The sequence below is a fragment of the Neoarius graeffei genome, chromosome 12 (genome assembly GCF_027579695.1).
Source record: "Neoarius graeffei isolate fNeoGra1 chromosome 12, fNeoGra1.pri, whole genome shotgun sequence".
In the NCBI taxonomy this organism is placed as follows: Eukaryota; Metazoa; Chordata; class Actinopteri; order Siluriformes; family Ariidae; genus Neoarius; species Neoarius graeffei.
This window is the reverse complement of record NC_083580.1, coordinates 67864674-67887284: the sequence shown is the minus strand read 5'-3', so window position 1 is coordinate 67887284 and position 22611 is coordinate 67864674. Positions and strand designations below refer to the sequence as shown.

Here is a 22611-nt window from a genome sequence, read left to right as displayed (position 1 = left end):
CAAGCAGTTGTCACAGTAATAAATGTATTTGTCATCTTTTGTAGAAATCTATCCACAAATCCCTTCATTTGCTGAAATCCAACCCTAGTGAAGAGACGGCGGGAAGCCAGAGTGTAAACAATGAGCACGTGCTTGTGACCAATAAAAATCAACTACACATAATGACCAAATGAGCGCCAAGCTTTTGACCAATCGCAGTGCGTCTTAATCGGCCTGGTGTGATGGTCTCAGTCAGTGCGTTTACATGCACATAGAGAGAATCGAATTTCTGCCGTTGCTCGACTGAAATCGAAGTTCAAAATGCCATGTATACACCTTAATTCGGCTGAAATTGAACCGAACTTGATTTCTCGGAATCGAGCTACACGACCTAGATTATGCGATTTCTGCCGAGCTACTTAGTGCATGTAAACCCTATCGAGCTACGTATTCGAGCTACTTACTTCAGCACTGCCCCTTCCGGAAGTGACGAGTGACGAGACCACAAGCGGGAAACACAACAGCCTCGGTCGGCATGACAACGGCATGAATCTTTTCTTTTTGTGGCATTGTTTGCACTGTTAAAATTTAGCTCACTTACTGTATCACCAAATACATCTGTACAGCTGTTGCATAGCTGTGAATTGTGTACATAAACAAGTCACTGTATTTGTGTGTGTGTATATATAGATGTCCAACATCTGAAGAATGTCAATAAAAACAAAACAATTGAACTTTTTGTGTGTTTATTAAGACATAAGTTAAATTGTAAGCAAAAAATGGACTTTAGAAAAATATACAATTGTGCAAAATAAGTTGTCTTACAAAACAGTGGCCTGCGCAGGACAGTTTGTAGCCATACAGTCTGTTAGAGCAAGCCTAACAGCTTGAGCACGGAACTTGTGAACACGGAACTGCCAGTGTTGCCAGATTGGGCGGTTTTAAGTGCATTTTGGCAGATTTGAACATGTTTTGGGCTGGAAAACGTCAGCAGTATCTGGCAACACTGCTGATAACTTTGTTTATACTCTTGAATAGCTCTTCTTCATGACGAAAACCGGAAGTGTACCAACACGATGGGGCATGTAGCGCCACCTGTGGCTCGGGTGCACAATGTACCTCAAACAATAGCTCGATTAACTTGTGTGCATGTAGGATTGGATTTCTCTGGCACCCCTGCTGGGACCCTTAGCTCGATTACCGACAGCAGCTCGATTTGGATGTGCATGTAAACGCACTGAGTATCTCTGTGTGAACTGAACAATGGTGCAGTCTCAGCTAACGAAGTTTTTTGGGGTGGGGCTTCTTCAAGCACTGAAGATGATTTAAGGGCTGAAACAGCCACAGTGGAGGCAGGCTCACAGCCCCGACCATCCCTGAGCACATCGGACAGTGTCAGTAATACAGGGGTTGGTTAATAAAAATAAAAACAACGCCAAGGTGAAAGTGCTGTCAGCCGGCAAGCGACTGAAGGGCTCCGTGTTTCAGGGGCGTGGTGTGTCGAGTTCCCATGGTGAACCAACATACGATGAAAAATTCGGTGACATTCTGTGTTCGGTTCATAAATCGACGGGAAATTCGCATTCCTTCACTGTTGGTTGTTCCAAGAGTCTTCTCGACTCTGTTCAATCGTAAATCAAGTTTTCTGCTGAAGCAAAGGCTAAATGGAGTCCTAATTCCTCTTTTGAATAAATAACCTTCAGTAAGCTCAAACGAAAGGGGTTTATTTTAGCTTGATGGTGCACAGGGAGCCCAAAATCAATACTTTCTTACCAGAGGCTGGATTGGAGCCCAAAATTTTATATGTAATGGAGAGGCCTAGGTGTATCTGTACAAATATTTGAACTGCGCTAGTTTGGTTGGTATAAACCCGTATTACAGTAAGTCCACTTTAATAAGTCAGTAACTAAGAAAAAATACAGACGAAGTGAAGAAAAAAAAAAAAAGAAAACGTGAATGCTTCTTTGATTTGCTTTTTCAAGGAAAAAAGTGGAGAATATTTTTCAGAATCCGGGGGAACAGATATTTTTTGGTGGGTTATGCGATAACCGTGGTCGAATGTTGCGATCGTCGTTTTCCCGTAAGTGTACAAGTTGCTGTGTTCATTTTGAGACAACACTATCCTGTCGAAATTTATGCACTATGCAAGTAACTACATTAGTCTGGGACCCGGCTTAGGCACGTATGCACATAATTTAGGACAGGATAACTCAACTGTTATAGGCTAATTTGAACCCAACTTGGGATGTGTGCCAAAATCGATATCCGGGGTGAACAGCCTGAAAATTACCAATCCAAGATGGCCGCCGGTATTACAGTATTATTATTATTGTGTTACGCTTCATGTTCCTGACCCTGGTTTATGTGACTCAAACAGTAATAATGTGATGTTAAGAGTTGTATTGCTGGCTGTTAAACATTTTGACTCTCAAGATATTGCTGCCGACTAAGGCCCGGTCCACACGGCAACGGATTCAGGTGAAGCTGATAAAATTGTTTATCGTTTCGGCCTGGCGTCCACACGGCACCGGCGTTTTGGGTGCCCCAAAACCGGCGTTTTGCTTTTGAGAACGGATTCCAGAGTGAAAAAATCTGGCAACGGCGCCGTTGTGAAGTCGTCTGGATGAGTAGAACGGATTTGTTTACGATGACGTCACAACCACATGACTGTCAGTGCTTCACGCCGGGTAGAAGTGTAACGAACTCGATGCGAGTTGTCAACAAATCCTATAACTTGGTTCATGAAACACGGTTACAAAATATTTTCACTGTGAATATTTATTGTGTAATGGTGCAAAGTGAGAGAGAGAGAGAGAGAGAGAGAGAGAGAGAGAGAATAGCCCTTAGGGCAGAGTCTTTAGTCCAAACACTGCGGAAGCAGTACCAAACCGCGCACCGCCCGTGCGCTTTCCAAAAACAAAAACAATCCCGCCAGCAAACATAGGAAAAAAAAAGGAGCGATCTCATCTCTTCAGATGTTGGTTTAAGTCCGACAATACATTCCTCAAAAAGGGCGCAGAACAACAAAGTAATCCATCAACGTGTAGCATTCAATTTATTCCGGACCATTAAAGAATTCTGGAGGATATCAGAATGTTGGCGTACCGGCTTCCATCTACCCCCGTTCATTCCTCTTTCCGCGTCTTTCATTTTACGCTACTGATTAACAATCAAAACTTTATGTGGCTGATGCTACAGAAGAAGGGGTTTATGCGCATGCGTCTACTTCTTCTATTGTTCTGGTATCTCCGATGGGACCGTCTTACAGCGCATGTAGAGGTGTGGCATGTGTATTGCATCGTTTTCAGCAAGCGTTGCGTTGCCATATGAACCTGAAATTTTACTGATCCGTTGCCCATGTGGACGCGATATTTAAAAAAAAAATCTTGTTGCCGTTGTCGTGTGGATGTAGCCTCAAGCAATAAGTTTTGCTTTGCATTTTTCACTTTAAGTTAGCATTCCAGTGATCGTAATAGTATGACTGAAATACAATTTCTTTATATTAATCAAATGCTTGCTTTCTTATACTCTCTTAAATTACGTGCATAGGTCTCCTAATTCCATGATTTCATGTTTGAGGTAGGGTTATTCTGTTTTTCTCATGTTTTCTGTGAAACTGCAATTTTGGCCAATTTTTGGTGTGTGTGTGTCTTTTTTTTTTGTTTTTACCGTGCCCTTGACCATAGCTTGTTCCCTTTTCCTTCAATCATGAAAATGATGTCACTAATGGATTCCCCATGCCCAGAAACCCATAAAATGAGGTATTGTACATACTTCTGTAATGAGTGGTTCAAAAATTGATATTTTCAACATGGCTACCGGCAGCCATCTTGGATTGGTAATTTTCGGCCTGTTCGCCCCAGATAGCGATTTTGGCACACATCCCAAGTTGTTCCTTGGGTTCAAATTGGCATATAACAGTTGAGTTATCCTCTCTTAAATTATGTTTATACATGTCTAAGCCGGGTCCTCTACTACAGCGCTTCTCAACCTTTTTTTCCAGTCACGGCACCCTTCAGAAGTAAATTCTCAAGGCACCCCCATATAAAATATACGCTGTCACGCTGACCATACACTGACCCCGGCAGTGACGTTGTGACATGGGAAAGGGGGCCGTGAGACAAATTTTGATGATGCATGAGGCGGCGATGATCTGTATTAGTGTAACTATCGGTTTTTGGAATTTTAATTCATTTTATTTATTTCAATGTTAGAATATAAAATTTTTTTGATGGCACCCCTAACAAAGCCAGACGGCACCCCGGTTGAGAAAGGCTGCTCTACTACATGGAAGTGTATTAACAGAAATACGCAAATTTACATACAGCACTCATCTCATTCATTGCGAGCCTTCTTCCTCTCCCTGTCTCGTTCACTTTTCTGACTCGTACGTGTCCTCATATTTGGAATACAGTTAATCCTGGTTTGTTGCTGTCTGCTTGTGACCTGACCTCTGGATTCACTCTAATAAATCACACACACACAATACGCACTTGTGTCCTGCCTATAAGCACACTTTACATTACTTTAAAGCATGACTATAAATAGAGGAGCAGCAAAGTTTTCGACGGAGAGCAGCAGGTCACTGAACACTTGAAAGAGCCGTTTCCGTGTTGTCTATTACAATGTACACTGAAACATGAATTAAATTTCTCCTGTCAACTTTTCATTTGAAATTAAAGCTGTTGGTTATAGGTTCAATGATCATGCTTTGTGGCTTTTATGAAACTTACTGCATTGAGTTCAAGAGCTCCAGGAGGACTGAGTGATTTAAACAGCGTTACACTTTTCACATATGTTTTTAAAGAAGAACTGAAGTCATGGCGGCACGGTGGTGTAGTGGTTAGCGCTGTCGCCTCACAGCAAGAAGGTCCTGGGTTCGAGCCCCGGGGCCGGCGAGGGCCTTTCTGTGTGGAGTTTGCATGTTCTCCCCGTGTCCGCGTGGGTTTCCTCCGGGTGCTCCGGTTTCCCCCACAGTCCAAAGACATGCAGGTTAGGTTAACTGGTGACTCTAAATTGAGCGTAGGTGTGAATGTGAATGGTTGTCTGTGTCTATGTGTCAGCCCTGTGATGACCTGGCGACTTGTCCAGGGTGTACCCCGCCTTTCGCCCGTAGTCAGCTGGGATAGGCTCCAGCTTGCCTGCGACCCTGTAGAAGGATAAAGCGGCTAGAGATAATGAGATGAGATCTGAAGTCATTTTTAAACTTGCTTTATTTCTTAATTAACGTGTTATTCAATTACGTTTTGGGTTTTAGTAACCTTACGTATATCGTGACTCGTATTGGCAACTAATTGCAATTAAATATTATACTCATCGGCCTATTCGGTTTTTAGCCGTGTTGAATTTAGTTCGTTTGGTCCACGGCAGGCGTCGCTTATCCGCGTGATCTTCACGAGACTTGTGCGAGACTTTGAAACGTGAAGTGTCAGCGCCGCCATTTTGAAAACTGTTTTCCAAACGAAGTATTGCACAAAAACGAGTTTACATGACGATTACTGCCTACTTTTTTTTTTTTCCAAACTTTCCTGATTGCTATCAAAACAAAACTTCCGGCTTGATCACATCAGCATTCGAAAGAGGGCGCGCGCGTCTTTTGACAACGCTGGCAGATGTCGGTCACTTTGATTTCCGCTGTACGTTTTACTTCCGTCCTACGATGTCTCGCACAGGTCTCAACGAATCTCGTTTATGGCCATTGCTTTGAAATATGGACTGATATATTACAGAGCATATTTCAAACACTCATAACTTGCTCTAGCAGTGACAAAATAGCGATCAAAAATGCATTCTTATATTTAATAAAATGAGATAAATAGAATTTTGATCATAAAAAAAATTGCCTTCAGTTCTCCTTTAATGCATTAGGATAAGGCTTCATTAGCCTGGCTGGGATATACTGTACATGTACAGCAGAGATGATGTGCATGCTAGAGGACAATGTCTAATTTATTCCCTTGGCCTCATTTCCCATTCTGTTCGGGAAAACCTACACAGCTTCATATGGACCGTTTCAGTTTGAGAGAGAACAGCGTCAAAAAATTTCACATCGAAAGTAAACTACGGGCTTGCGAAAGGCAGCAAGGACACTGCGCGACTTAATTCGAGCTCGTCACAGGTTCTGAGACGATGAGAAAGTTTCTACCGGATGTCCATGTAATTAATCGCTTCTGTTTGATGAGCTCAAACAATTCCATCAGGGATTTGTTGAGTCAGTAGAGGGAGGAAGGATATACGGTTTGACTCGTGATTATAAGAATAATTCTCTGTTTGGTCTGTTTTATGAGGGAATAATCCCTTACGTAAAAGGGACTTGAAGCGAGAGACACTCGATCGTTCCCCTCGGCACTGTATTTTAACGGCCTAATACAATTTGCTCTTGAAACTTTGAGGGGGAAAATTAATTTTATTTTATTTTATTTTTTTTGTGTGTGTGAAATCCTGGTATCAGATCCTGCGCCTCTCTTTTCCTTTGAGTAAATATTTGTGCATAATTCGGCGTGTACTTGCTAAATTTCTGCTTTTCTCTCCACTGCTATCACGCAGCACTGGAGAGGAGACAAACACTTGTCACACATGCACACACACACACACACACACACACAGCTTCCAAATTGGTATTCTGGGGCTGATTTGAGCAAAAAGCCAAGCATGAGTCACTGCCACCATCCATATTGATTCTTCAATTAGAGAGCAACATACAGGCTGAATGCATTTCCATACAGAGCTATGGAGATTTCATACCTTCATAATGACGGTGCTTTGTGACATCTCCAAAGATGACACGCAGCTGAATGACCCTAATTAGCCTCCACGCAGTATGTTATCTTGAAAGCTTTCTAGAGCACATGGCAACCGTTCGAGCATGTTCCGGCATCAAATTAACATGAACCAGTCTGTTAATGTGTGCTCTACAATACGCATGAAACAGACTCGCACGTAATCTCTGCCTTTAAAATTGACATCAGCCATCTGTTTATTTATGATGATGGTTTACTGGCGCAGCCGTTGGCTGAAGCCTATAGAGGCACCTGTCTGTATGTGTATGTTTAACCGAGTTTGAGTGTGTTTAAGAATGTAATTGGAGTGCCAGCCTCAGGTAGCGATTCCACAGTCACTGCGTACTCGCTATGTCAGTGCTATGCTACATAACCTCAGTTTGCAATGTAATTCTTTGTGGCTGAGTGGTCTAGAGCAGGGGTTCTCAACCTTTTCTACTGTAAGGCCCACCTATTCATACTTATAACAAGTCGGGGCCCGTTAAAAAAGATCCCCAATTATTCTGGCTCGTCTGTTTTATTCAAATTGAATAATCTATTGTAAAGTGTATTAATGGGATGTAAAATCACCCCCTGTTACAGATGGGAGCCCAGGAATTAAATAAAGGCAATAAAAAACAATTTTTGATTGTAGGTATTGTATTTAAAACTGTATGGATGTTCCAGAAGCCAAACCATGCACGCAGGGCATTCTCAGCCAAAAGGGGTTAAAGTGCTGATGACACGTTTTTGACATCTTTGGCGATGTTTTATGAGTGATTCCACGCTTATGGGTACTGAAATGGGGACATGAACTTATTTTTAAAAATTCACCTAAAACCATTTCTTTTTTTACCATCAGGTCACAAAACATGTAATCTTTAATGAATGATATGTTAAAAGATAACTTTAATTTTCTGAGATGTAATAAAAACATATTTATATGCCAAAGTCAGAACGTAACAGAAGTGTTGTGGACATATAGATTCTCAATTTTAACAATGTAGAATTACTTTTTGAAACATAGGAAGGTGATGTTTTAGCAAATATAATTAATAAACATGTGTAGTAGAATAAACATACACATTCTTTCAATAAGATTAACATGGTATATAGCTAGATTGTAATTAATTTGTAACAGACGCGAGATGGACAATCGTAACAGAAGTAATGTAACAGACATCATTTTGGAACTCAAAGGCTTGACTTTGGCATATAAATATGTTTTTATTACATATCAGAAAATTAAAGTTATCTTTTAACATATCATTCATTAAAGATTACATGTTTTGTGACCTGATGGTAAAAAAAGAAATGGTTTTAGGTGAATAAGTTCATGTCCCCATTTCAGTACCCATAAGCGTGGAATCACTCTTATAACATAAAAAGTAATTCCCGATGATCCATATATTAATTCACGAAGGCGCCTATTTTACAAGTTATGATAAAAAACGCGGCTATTTGGGCAAATTTGACGGGACTGCAGCACCCAGGAGACGAAAGAGGAGGAGGAGCTATATGACGTCAGCGAAAGAACCTTCCTCCTAACTTACCAGTTTGTTGTTGATGCGACAGGTGTTCAGTTTATCATTATTAGTATTTTTATTAGACATTATATATATATATATATATATATATATATATATATATATATATATATATATATATAGTTATTATGCCTTCGCGTTGTGTTGCCGGCTTTTGCTCCAAAACCCACAAGGATGGGGTAAGTTTATTCAAGTTTCCCAGAGATCCCGAGCTGCATGCGAAGTGGGTGAAGCAAGTCAGGCGCACTCGTGACAAGTGGGAGCCCTCACCAACATCCGTCCTGTGCTCTGAACACTTCAATTTGGATTGTTTTGACACCCTTCCCAGCTTAAAAGAATCTCTTGGGTGTTCAGTTCAGCACAAACGTGTGTTACTACCATCAGCAGTGCCTACACAGTGTTGCCAGATTGGGAGGTTTCCCGCCCAGTTGGGTGGTTTCAAGTGCATTTTGGTGGGTTTTGAACATATTTTGGGCTGGAAAACGTCAGCAGTATCTGTTGCCAGATACTGCTGAAGTTTTCCAGCCCAAAATATGTTCAAAACCCACCAAAATGCACTTGAAACCGCCGAACTGGGCGGGAAACCTCCCAATCTGGCAACACTGCCAGTATTCCGGAGGGGGTCTACTAGTAGCTATGCCGGATCCAAAGACAGTCCTCCTGTCAGAACATGTGTTGTGAAACGACATAAGATAAAGGTACATAGAGCTATAGATTCTACATGATAATCATAAATGTAATCATAAAGTCGGCGTGATATCACTCATGTATTTGCTTGTGAAAGCTTGCGGCTTTCATGTAACTGCCGCCTAGCAACGAGAGGCAAAGGGTAAAGAGGGTAGGCTATCATAGATTCTATTCGGAAGAGATCAGCACAATTCTAGACTCCCAGAAGAGGAAGAGCTAGCACTAGAGAGTTCACCGGCGTTTTCATGCGCCATTTCCATTGAGTAGAACCAGAGTAGAACAGCCAGTGAACCGCAGCGTGTTCTTCCGCTGACGTCACAACATGGCCGCGAGCCACGGACCCAGTTTTCTTGCGCTGTGCAATTAAAAGTTGGATATTCGCGTAACAACAGCTTCTTTTCACGTAATTATAACAGAAATCTAACATGTTTGCCATGTTGTATAGTTTATTTAAGAAATTGCATAGAGTCATGTTCGTGTCATCAGCCCTTTAATGATCCAAAAGTGGAGTCTGGTCCATTAACACAAGAACTCATTGCCATGTTTGTGTTCAGCAAACAAGCAAGTTATTAAAACCAAGAAGTACACTCAAAAGAAGTGGATATAGAAACCACTCAATGGGATTAAATCCTTACACGCTAACAAAGAAGGATTTTTCCTATGAAAGAAAAATGTACTAGCTAAATTTGACATTAGGAGAATAAATTTTGATCCTATTGTAGCCGTAACTAAATACAAAGCCAGTAGTTATGCATACTATTAATTAACTTGATGCAAAGATAATTAACAGATAATCAACAGATTTAAGTTTTGTGTATATTTTTAGTCTTTTGTATTTGTAATTATTTGTATCTGTACATGCACGACCCCACCAGCTCTGCTGATCAACTTATCGTGTTTAAATAAAGTTATTCATTCATTCATTCATTATGAGTTGGAAAATTATCAATCTGTTGAGTTCCCTGACATCTCAGACTACCTGGTGCTGCAGACATCGTTCTACACGGACAAACAGATGAAATCATGGAAGAGCACGGAGGAGAACAACTTTTTATATGTGGCTGGGTTAAAGATCTGGGGGTCAGGACACTGTAAGATAAATCCTGGATCGTTTTTGCCTGGGTAAGGAGGAGTTTCTGGGCTTTTTGTACGTATCTTTGCGATGGTTGCTCGGACGCTACAAGTTTTAGTATCGGGTGTAAACAAACAACAGCTGCTCGATTCCCAAACCTCCCTGCTCTTCTCTTCCAGCAGGCATCACAGAACCATATAATTTACCCACAAACGTATTTATTTATTTATTCAGCCCGCTGCTCGCTCTCGCTCTGTGTGTGTGTGTGTGTGTGTGTGTGTGTGTGTGTGTGTGTGTGTACGCAGGCACGGATTAAATGTAGAGGAGGAAAGTGACAAAATAAAGGCTTGTCCTTCTTAATTTACCCACAAATGTATTTATTCCACTTGAAAAGTATACAGCAAACCAGCTACTGGATTTGGGACACTACGACATCCTGAACTATTTAGTATTTGGCTTCAAACTTGAAAAAAAAAAATGCAGCCCACTAGATGGCGCTTCACGGCCCACTAATGGGCCACAGCCCAGTGGTTGAGAAACACTGGTCTAGAGCGCTGTCCAGGAATGGAACAGATTTTGCAACGTTGGTTCGAATCTTCGCATCGACGTATCTCATCTCATTATCTCTAGCCGCTTTATCCTGTTCTACAGGGTCGCAGGCAAGCTGGAGCCTATCCCAGCTGACTACGGGCGAAAGGCGGGGTACACCCTGGACAAGTCGCCAGGTCATCACAGGGCTGACACATAGACACAGACAACCATTCACACTCACATTCACACCTACGGTCAATTTAGAGTCACCAGTTAACCTAACCTGCATGTCTTTGGACTGTGGGGGAAACTGGAGCACCCAGAGGAAACGGGGAGAACATGCAAACCCAGCACAAAAAGGCCCTCGCCGGCCACGGGGCTGGAACCCAGACCTTCTTGCTGTGAGGCGACAGTGCTAACCACTACACCACCGTGCCGTATTTCTGAGCAGGCTATTTTTTCCATTGACGTTCCGTAGCTTCTATCTCCCAATCAGACAAAGGCTGAGCTCAGACCTGCACAGGTCTCTAGTATCAGGGATGCACTGATACCGATACAGCTATTGGTCTGATATATGGCTGCAACTAACCATTATTTTGATCACCGATGAATTATTCTGACAATAATATTTTTTCGAATTAAATTGACTATTTGTTGTAATTTAAAACATATGAAATACAATCCATCCATCCATCCGTCCATTATCTCATCTCATCTCTCATCATCTGTAGCCGCTTTATCCTGTTCTACAGGGTCGCAGGCAAGCTGGAGCCTATCCCAGCTGAATATGGGTGAGAGGCAGGGTACACCCTGGACAAGTCGCCAGGTCATCACAGGGATATAAAATACAAACTATTTTAAAATATTCCTTTGCAGTATTTTAATCAACAGTACCTCAGTACTCTTTCTTAACGAGGCTTAATTAAATTCACTAGCTACAAAAAAAAAGAGTGACATTTATTAGTTAATCTGTCACAGCATGAGGTTATCATCAAGTGCTCACGTCAACCAAATGAGACGCTCAAACTAACAAGGTGATGTTATTATATCTTTCGCTGCTCATTGGCGCTCATCAACTGTGTGTCTTAGCTGTATTTCAAGCCCTCGTTTTTCAAATACTATCCAGACAAATTCAGAACAACAGCAAGAGCTGCTACCTGTTTCGCTCACTGAAACTCTCCGATACTAAACTTGTGTTCGTTTTGCTTGCTGCGTGTGAGCACAGGGCAAATCATTTTCACTGGGTGGAACTGACTCGAACGTTTTTCGGTTTCGACGTCCAAAACAAGCGAGTTGACTTTTTAGGGTTGATCTTGATGTGAACCCGAAAGCAGGATGGAGACTTGATGACTTGACACACAAGACATTCAAAATATACAGTATTTTGTGTATGCTAAGAATATACAATTACTAAGCTTAGATATAATCAATATATATATATATGTGACGCCTCACCGAATCCAGGGACACATGTCGGCCTAAACGAATCTGAGATAATCGCAAAAGAAGCTTTTTTTTTTCGAAATTTGTGATTTTTGTTTTTTTCCATCATGTGCAAGTTGGGGCGGCACGGTGGTGTAGTGGTTAGCACTGTCGCCTCACAGCAAGAAGGTCCGGGTTCGAGCCCCGTGGCCGGCGAGGGCCTTTCTGTATGGAGTTTGCATGTTCTCCCCGTGTCCGCGTGGGTTTCCTCCGGGTGCTCCGGTTTCCCCCACAGTCCAAAGACATGCAGGTTAGGTTAACTGGTGACTCTAAATTGACCGTAGGTGTGAATGTGAGTGTGAATGGTTGTCTGTGTCTATGTGTCAGCCCTGTGATGACCTGGCGACTTGTCCAGGGTGTACCCCGCCTTTCGCCCGTAGTCAGCTGGGATAGGCTCCAGCTTGCCTGCGACCCTGTAGAACAGGATAAAGCGGCTAGAGATAATGAGATGAGATGAGATGTGCAAGTTGAGATCTTGAAGAATGCAATCAGTATTTCAGATAATAGATTGTTTTGTTGGAAAAGCATACATTTTTTGTTGCAAATTGTCTCGTTTTTGTCAGGACTGTAGCCTGATGGGGGGTGTGGGTAAATTACCATATGGGCCATTCACATGATTTAAGTCTTTTTTTTTTTTCGCGAATCAGCTGTATGATACGAGCTGAGCTCGTGGCTACTTAAGCTGCATACAGGCGTGTGATTTCACTATGGAATGAGCAAGCTAAACAGAGCACAGAGGAGCCCCGCGAAGCAAACAGACACACGGGTTTTACATCGGAGATAACCATTTCTAGCAAAAAAACCCAACCAAAAGGAAGCTAGGATTATATTCCATCGGAGGCATTGGTGTGTGCAAGGCGCCGTTTCTCTTTCTGATGGGGTAAATTTATTAATCTAAGGCTGTGTGGTTATTTTTGCATGTAACGGAGAGTGTTGTGGTTTGGTTAAGCCTAGGTCACAACCAGATGTACGATTTTTTGGCCGTGTGATTTTTGGCGTTTCCCAAATTGCTGCGTTTTTTTTGTTCATGGAGAAAGACGCGCGTTGGCCGTAAGTTTGTCTTGCAACCTGAAAAAAACGTAAGCGCCTGTAGAGTTTGTTTGACATAACAAAGAACCTCTGCGGCCGGTCTGCGGCTCGAAAATCAGCACATCACACGCGCGCTCTCGTGCGTTTCATGCGCGCCCTCCGTGCGTTTCTTGCGTTTTTTTGCATGTAGACCGGCCATAGGAGCACGGTACGGCCGGTTGTGACCGAGGCTTTACATGAAACTAGCGTTGTGTTAGTTGTGTCATCATCGTGCTATCTTTCTTTCTTACGGTGTGAGTAATTTTTCAACCACAAAACGTTAAAGTATACTTTAGGACTTATTATTGTACTTCATAATTGTGTTGGGCATACTTTCCATGGAAGGAAAATTGACATGGTGATCTTTGTTTACATGAAAGTAGTATCGTGCTAGCTAGTAGGGGGTAGAGCTTTCCTTAATATCATGCAAATGAGCAGCATTATGTGCCCGCCCTACACCCAGAGTAGCTGAGATGGAAAACTTTGAGGGCGATTTTCTCCCTTTTCTGTTTTAAGAAGTATACACTTTCAAAAGGCCACACATTCTTCAAATATTGTCAGATCTCCACATGGAAGGCATCATTGGAAAGCTTAGAAACTGTATTTTCTGAATCTGTCAATAACTCAAAATGCCCCCGGGCCGACATGTGTCCCTGGATTCGGGCACATATATATATATATATATATATATATATATATATATATATATATATATATATATACACACAGGGTGTCTCAAAAAAATGTACTCACACTTTAACTGTCCCTAACATGCTGCCTTTTTTGTGTTGCAGGTGTAATTAATTAATCACAGCATGGCAGGAAATTATCGCACCAAACCAAGAACAATTGATGCATTGAAATTGGAAATTGAAAGACAATGTCGCGATATTCCTAATGACCTGTTTCGTGACGTTTGCGAATCCCTTGGTGTGCATTATCAGCATTGTCTGGACAAAAATGGTCATCAATTTGAACATTTGCAAACATGATTCTTCAATTACATTTGTCTTCTGTATTCGAAGCTATTCCATTTCACTCTATGTTCATAAATAAAGGTTTTCTCGTCATTCAAAGTGTGAGTACATTTTTTGAGACACCCTGTATATATTTTTTTTAAATCTTCTGACACAATAATTGACTCAAATAGCTTTTTTAATTTCTGCCCAACATTGCATGGCATGAGTTGTGTTTTGAAATGAGAACGCGTTCGGCTCATAGGCTAATTGTTCATTCGTTAGACACAGTATATGACCATACATGTGTGATACAGTGAGAGTCACGGATAAGGTCAGAAAAGTGTATAGTTAATATGGATGGTTCAAGCAGGGACATCATGGTTCCTGTGTTTCTCACGTTCCCACTAACGCGTGACAATATTACTCGCATTAAAACGTAACTTATGTCATGAGTCCAGCAAGGTACTGCACTGTCAAGAGTTTCTCTGTGCTCCGTCATTTCACTCAAACGTGTTTTTATGTAGAGATGTCGCGAATGCCACTGCGTGCTTCATAATGCTAATTATTTATTATTAGTTAACTGATAATGAAGTCCGTTACCGATGTGGGTGCAATCAGTTAATTATTGATATTAAGTGATCAATCTCATTAAATCAGTCTCATTAAATTTGAAGGTTAATAATTAAAATGACTCAATCCCATTGAATCGTTTACTTTGACTCGTTTGAATTGAATCATACCATAGAATCACTCATTTGAAGTGAATCATTCAGTGAATCATTTAGTGAATTGTTCAATGAATCATTTAGTGAATCATACCAATGAATCATTTAGTGAATCATACAATGAATCATTTAGTGAATCATACCATTAATCCTGGTGCTTAATAATAAATTACCAACAGCTAGATTATGGTATATTTCCAAATTATTACAATCACTTACCACATTACATAACTTTTATATGCACCCTTTTGAATTCGAGGGAGATTGGGGACTTCATATATTGTTCACACAAATAAACACAGTTTGTTTAATAAATGAATTTATTATAACAAAGATAAAAATAATAAATCAGTATATACAAGCAGTGAGGTGTGTATATACACATGTGTGGTGTGTGTGTATGGCCTAGCTTGTTGCTAGCTAAAACAAAGGAATGTTATCTAAGTAGAACAAAGGATTAGCTCTGTTGCTAATGTGTGTGTGTGAAGGACTTGACCATGTGTTTAGCCTCGTGTAGCTAACTACACGTGGTGGAGGCCTAGATTAGCCTTGTGTTGCTAGTGTGTTTGTGAAAGGCCCTATGGCCTAGCTAAAGTGTGTTTGTTAGGCCTGGTGAGGCCTACTGAGCACGTGTTGCTAAAGACAAAGGGAAGCTGTCTAAAGTGTATCAGGCCTGGTCAGGCCTGTTGAGCACGTGTTTTCTCAGTAACAAAAAGATTCCACACTCATAACATTACCAAACTCACTGAAGCCTTGATAAGGTCAAAATGTATGATAAGGAAATTAAAGTGTTAGTCAGAGGGGAGCATGCGCAGCCTATCTATTAAACAATTGAGAGAACATAGAACCAAAATAAATCAACACGCTGCGTGTCTAACAGTGTAACAGATAAACCTGGGTTTAAATTCACACTATTTCAAATAAAAGCAAATTCCTAAGACTATCTTAATTATGCCCAAATCTTACTTAATCCTGCCTTTAGCAAGATATGAAGAACTATTCGCCGGTGTAGTTTCGGGCCTCGCCGTGGGAGCACGTGAGCCGCTCGTGATGGAGGCGTAGAAACTTTTGGGTCCAGCGGAGCACTTGGGTGGTTCCCGTAGAAAGCAGAGGATTCTTGGTCCGAACCTCAGCGTTCGTGAGGAAAAGTCTCTGATCAGAATAAGATGCACAGCGCTTTTGAGTTAAAAAGGATTCAATCGCTTCTTAACTTTTAACTGCCTGGGCTGCAGTCGTGATGTCACTTCTAATACGGATAAACCGGTTGTAACTCAGGTTGAGTTTAACCCTTTGGTGACTGACCCCTTGAAAATGGTTCCTCCAGGAATGATGACGTTTCAGTTGTCAAGACAACGGAAAAACTAAAATACAAAAACAGAAAGATACGTCACAATGCTCTTGTGCACAAAACAAAATGCTCTTGTATTTGTATTTTAGTTTTTCCGTTGTCTTGACAACTGAAACGTCATGGTTCCTGGAGGAACCATTTTCAAGGGGTCAGTCACCAAAGGGTTTTAAAGATCGCGCTATTCTGGACTTTTACCTTGGCCAGTGGTTAGGCACAGAACGCGTTGGATGGTGAATCTCGCAAGAAAGAAGTGTCTTCGGGTTTGAGAGCATCTCTTTATGCGTCTAGACTCATCGGAATCCGGACGCAAGAGACAAAATGGCGGAGCTTCCGCTTGGACTTATGCGCGCATGGCGGACTGACGTAGATGATCCCGCCCACGTGTGACATAGGTCACACGGAAGTTGCCTGGGAATTGTAGTTCTGACACAAGATGGCGGCATGATACCAACACCGAATAGGCATGCAGCGATTCACCCAGTTCATGATTCAATTCAAGATATCGGGTTCACGATTTGATTTTCCCACCATATTTAAAAAAAAAAAAAAGGTAAATAAAGAAAATTGTATAAAGCAACATTTCTATTCTTTATTTTAACTCCCTATTCTTTATCAACTTAAATATTCCTTTTGATAAATTAAAAAAAAACTTGTAGTTCATTAAAACACACACACACACACACACACACACACACACACACACATTTGTAAAACTTGCAGTACAATATTGTGACCTATTAACTAAAGTATTCCTTTCATTAAAAATTAAATAATAAATAAGCCTGTGGCAGTGGGGGCGTGGTCAAGTGTCGGTCTATGACCGGAGGGCGGAGTCAGGGAAGGTAAGTGGCAGAATCACTACACCTGAGGTGAATTAACCTGTGTTTGTGTGTCTTCCCCAGTGACCGCGCCCTATTTAAGGAGGAGAGCGAGAGCAGAGCGGGCTCTCCCCCGACCAGAACACGTGTGTGTGTATATAGTTATATATGAATAAACGTGTAGAAGCTGAAAAGCTGTCAATAAAAGAGTGATTGAGAACTCAGTACTGGCCTGCCGTGCTTCTGTGCTCCACCCACCTAGAACGCTTGTTACAAAGCCCTTTCTTAATAAACTCTTATAAACATTTCTACTACCTTCATTTACTTCTCTTTTCTTTATCTTTCAGCAGTCTGTAAAAACAGAGCTCTGATTTCTATGTGTACAGAAAATCACACAACAGGCCGTTTCCTATCTTAAGATCTGGTTTTGTGTTTGTGTGCGTTTTTGCAGCATTAGTGCTGTGTTACTTCTTCCTAGGGTGAATTCACGTGCATTCCCTCTATTGTGCATTATTATACATGCAGGACACTTTTTTCAATGGAATAAAACCATGTGTTCTATTCCCTTCTAGAGAGTTTCATTCATTTGGTTTGATAGCACGCAATATTGTTAGCATATCGCTTATCCTATGTGTATTACATCACTCTATCCAATGGAGAATGAGCGTTGAATATGGTTTATGATATTACATGGTTGTCAAGAAAACATGACGTCACACGCCAGAGACGTAAAACTTCCGTGCTCACGAGTGACTGTGACAGTTTGTAAACAAACATGGCCACCAAGTTTGCTTCGTTAAATATGGAAGATTTTGAAGAATTTTGAAAGAGAAAGATGCGTTGAACACCAGAAAGGAATATGTATGGATAATAATAATAATGGCTTTTTTTCATGGTATATCAGATATATTCCATTCAGCTACTCGTCTTCGACTCGTTCGATATCATGCTAGCTGAATGGAATATATCTGATATACCACTCAACGCTCAATGGCTCATTTTCTATTTCATTAATTAGAATCAGCATACATTTGTATCGCGATTTACTGTTGCACGATATATTGTTACGTCCAACTATTTACATGTGACGCCTCACCAAATCCAGGGACACATGTCGGCCGAAACGAATCCGAGATAATCGCAAAAAAAGCTTTTTTTTTCAAAATTTGTGATTTTTGTTTTTTTCCATCATGTGCAAGTTGAGATCTTGAAGAATGCAATCAGTATTTCAGATAATAGCTTGTTTTGTTGGAAAAGCATACATTTTTTGTTGCAAATTGTCTCGTTTTTGTCAGGACTGTAGCCTGCTGGGGGGTGTGGGTAAATTACCATATGGGCCATTCACATGATGATTTAAGTCTTTTTTTTTTTTTCGCGAATCAGCTGTATGATACGAGCTGAGCTCGTGGCTACTTAAGCTGCATACAGGCGTGTAATTTCACTATGGAATGAGGAAGCTAAACAGAGCGCAGAGGAGCTGAAACACCGCGAAGCAAACAGACGCATGGTATTTACATCGGAGATAACCATTTCTAGCAAAAAAAACGCAACCAAAAGGAAGCTAGGATTACATTCCATCGGAGGCATTGGTGTGTGCAAGGCGCCGTTTCTCTTTCTGATGGGGTAAGTTTATTAATCTAAGGCTGTGTGGTTACTTTTGCATGTAACGGAGAGTGTTGTGGTTTGGTTAAGCCTAGGTCACAACCGGACGTACGATTTTTTGGCCGTGTGATTTTTGGCGTTTCCCAAATCGCTGCGGGTTTTTTTTTTTCATGGAGAAAGACGCGCGTTGGCTGTAAGTTTGTCTTGCAACCTGAAAAAAACGTAAGCGCCCGTAGAGTTTGTTTGACATGACAAAGAACCTCTGCGGCCGGTCTGCGGCTCGAAAATCAGCACGTCACACGCGTGCTCTCGTGCTTTTCACACGCGCGCTCTCGTGTGTTTCACGCGCGCCCTCCGTGCGTTTCTTGCGTTTTTTGCATGTAGACCAGCCGTAGAAGCACGGTACGGCCGGTTGTGACCGAGGCTTTACATGAAACTAGTGTTGTGTTAGTTGTGTCATCATCGTGCTATCTTTCTTACGGTGTGAGTAATTTTTCAACCACAAAACGTTAAAGTATACTTTAGGACTTATTTTTGTACTTCATAATTGTGTTGGGCATACTTTGCATGGAAGGAAAATTGACGTGGTGATCTTTGTTTACATGAAAGTAGTATCGTGCTAGCTCGTAGGGGGTAGGGCTTTCCTTAATGTCATGCAAATGAGCACCATTATGTGCCCGCCCTACACCCAGAGTAGCTGAGATGGAAAACTTTGAGGGCGATTTTCTCCCTTTTCTGTTTTAAGAAGTATACACTTTCAAAAGGCCACACATTCTTCAAATATTGTCAGATCTCCACATGGAAGGCATCATTGGAAAGCTTAGAAACTGTACGTTCTGAATCTGTCAATAACTCAAAATGCCCCCGGGCCGACATGTGTCCCTGGATTCTGGATTTGGGCACATATTATGACATTTTAATCTACTTTGTCGATTTGTTGTTGCAGCCTTAGTCAGATGCCATGCTAATTTAATTGTACGCTATTACCGCATTATTAGCTTAGTGTGCATTGCTGTGCCAATGAACAGACAATATCAACTAAACAGACGACATTGTGGCCATATTGCACAACGCCAACCAAAGAAAACTGTGTTCTATGAAAATAGCAAGATAAGAAACTACAGCATCTTCCTACCACACAAGTAACCTTGGAAAAAGAAACATATCTAAAGAGTATTTTTGCTTACATCCCGAATGAATTAATAGAAAATCAATGCATCTCTAGGTGGTGTTATAAAGTCTGGTCTATCACTATCCCATTAAAATGAATGTGCGATCCCAAACAGCGTCTAACTCAAACTCTAAAAGCATCAGACACTATAGACTTGTTATAACTTGCAAGCCCACTCTGAAAGGAATGCAGTCAAAATGATGTATTCAACCATGCATCCGAGTCATGATAAACTGTAACGATATTTCAGAACATTTCCACTGTAAACCGAGCCAGAAGGCAGCTCTTCACTATGAGACTGTTTCATCATTCCCAAAACAGTCTGGACTCCCACATGATCTCTGCTCAACAGTCAAACTGGCACTGCAGCTGAGCAAAGAAGAAAGATAAGGAAAACACTCAACCAAACCATTAATAGTAATAAGAAACTCCTAAAACTGTAGAGTCCCTTCAGGACCAAGCAGTTAACCTTCACGGAGACTGTCAACTGTCATGAATATTCATGCGTGTTCCTATTTCTAGCCAGGCTTACCTTCGGTGCAGTACTTTCCCTTGTAGCCGGTGTTGGTGCAGTCGCACAGGACATCGCTCTGGTAGACGGAGCAGTGTCCTCCATTGCTACAGGGGTTCTGTTTGGTGCAAAGGTACTCCAGATCAGTCTTCACGCCCTGGCTGTCCAGAAGCACAGGAGTAGTTTCTCCTAGCTTTAGGTTGGCGATCAGGCCCCGAAACGGAGGCTCGTACTTGACGGTGCTGGAGGTAAGAGCTGAAAGGCGTACATCGGGAGGAATTCCACCCACGAAAAGGTCACTTGCTACGACCATCTCTTTACGCTTGGATTTGACCTCGGCCACCTTGGTCTCACTGTCCACTGTCAGTGTGGTGTGACGGTAACTGCGTGCCAGCTGCACCCGGTGCCAGCGCTGGTCGCTGACACGTGTCTCCATGTGGAGTGTCGCGGGCTCGCCGCAGTGCAGGGCAAAACGCAGCAGCAGGCGACCGTCGCTGATCAGCAGTTCCAGGAAGTCGCAGTTGCCACCGTCATCCAGGTAAAGAAGCACGGACTCGCTCACGTTGGTCTTCATTGCAAAGCTCAGTTCACCTGTAGCGCCAGCCTCCCAACGCCCATAACGTGCCCACTGACCTGGCAGGCCGTCAAACTCCAGTGCCAGTGACGAAGCCGCCAGCAGCAACAGCAGCACCGAGATCCGCAGCCGCCTCCCACTACACCTCCACTTCCTTGCCATCATCATTCAAGCAAGCACGCTCCTAATCCTGCTTTTCTAAATGTTCTGCTTCTCCACGGCAGAGGAGAAATTTATTCCCAGTGTGGTGTGCTAATGTATTTGGCCTTTTTGAAAACAGCACTGAGCAAATAGATGGCCTCAGATTCTCAAACTCCCTAGCACCTAACGGTTTCTTCCGACTTGATTCTCCATCCTGATTTCTCTGGAAGGATACATTTATGAAAAGTCCTCCAAAAACAAAACTGACTCAAAATGTTACTTGATTCCACATGTTAAATGTTCCACACATTAAGGTGAACAAAGGATTGATTTGGGGGTTTCATTCGTTGTTAGTTTGTTTGCAGATGGTAATGCAGTTGGAACACATGACTTCCGTTTCCTCTTCTACTCTTCCTTCCAGAGACGGTTTGCCAATGTTCCACTGATCAAAGACACACCACTGCGGGGATAGATGCCATTCCCACAGTCCTCTGTTGCCCAGGCCTGTAAAAAAGTAAACAAAATCACACGATAAATCATCATTAGCATCTATGAATAAACACTGAAAAGCCCCACGTAAAAGCCCCACAGTAATAACAGATCAAAAATAGTATTTGTATTCGTGCCACGAGTCCTTTCATTAGTTATAGTATGTACAGTACCTTGCAAAAGTATTCATCCTCCTTGGTGTTTGTCCTTTTTGTTGCATTACAAGCTGGAATTAAAATGGATTTTTGGGGGGTTAGCACCATTTTATTTACACAAGCATGCCTACCACTTTAAAGGTGCACATTGTTTTTTTTTTTTTTTTTTTATTGTGACACAAACAATAATCTGGAGTGTGCATAAGTATCTCCCCCCAAAAAAAGTCAATACTTTATAGAGCCACCTTTTGCTACAATTACAGCTGCAGTCTCTTGGGTTATGTCTCTATTAGCTTTGCACATCTAGCCACTGAGATTTTTTGCCCATTCCTCAAGGCAAAACTGCTCCAAGTCCTTCAAGTTAGATGGGTTGCGTTGGTGTACAGCAATCTTCAAGTTATGCCACAGATTCTCAATTGGATTGAGGTCTGGGCTTTGACTAGGCCATTCCAAGATATTTAAATGTTTCCCTTTAAGCCACTCCAGTATAGCTTTAGCAGTATGTTTAGGGTCATTGTCCTGCTGGACCGTGAACCTTCGTCCCAGTCTCAAACCTCTGGCTGACTCAAACAGGTTTTCCTCCAGAATTGCCCTGTATTTAGTGCCATCCATCTTTCCTTCAGTCCTGACCAGCTTTCCTGTCCCTGCAGATGAAAAACATCCCCACAGCATGATGCTGCCACCACCATGCTTCACTGTAGTGATGGTGTTCTCAGGGTGTTGGGTTTGCACCACACATGGCATTTCCCATGATGGCCAAAAAGTTAAATTTTTGCCTCATTTGACCAGGGAATCTTCTTCCATGTGTTTGGGGAGTCTGCCACATGCTGTTGGGCAAACTCCAAATGTTTTTGTTTTGTTAAAGCAATGACTTTTTTTCTGGCCACTCTTTCACAAAGCCCCTCTCTGTGGAGTGTACGGCTTAAAGTGGTCCTATAGACAGATACTCCCATCTCCACTGTGGATCTTTGCAGCTTTCTCAGCATTATCTTTG

At 41.8% G+C, this 22611-nt stretch overlaps 1 protein-coding gene across 1 annotated transcript in view; it reads right to left on the bottom strand.

The window, feature by feature from the left end:
• The window catches only part of nrxn2a (neurexin 2a), an 833732-nt gene extending 812735 nt beyond the window's left edge, over window positions 1–20997 (bottom strand). The window contains exon 1 of the mRNA XM_060936298.1: window positions 20280–20997. Coding sequence (XP_060792281.1) covers window positions 20280–20997 — 718 coding nt within the window. The remainder of the gene's footprint in view (window positions 1–20279) is intronic.
• Window positions 20998–22611: the final 1614 nt, after the last annotated feature.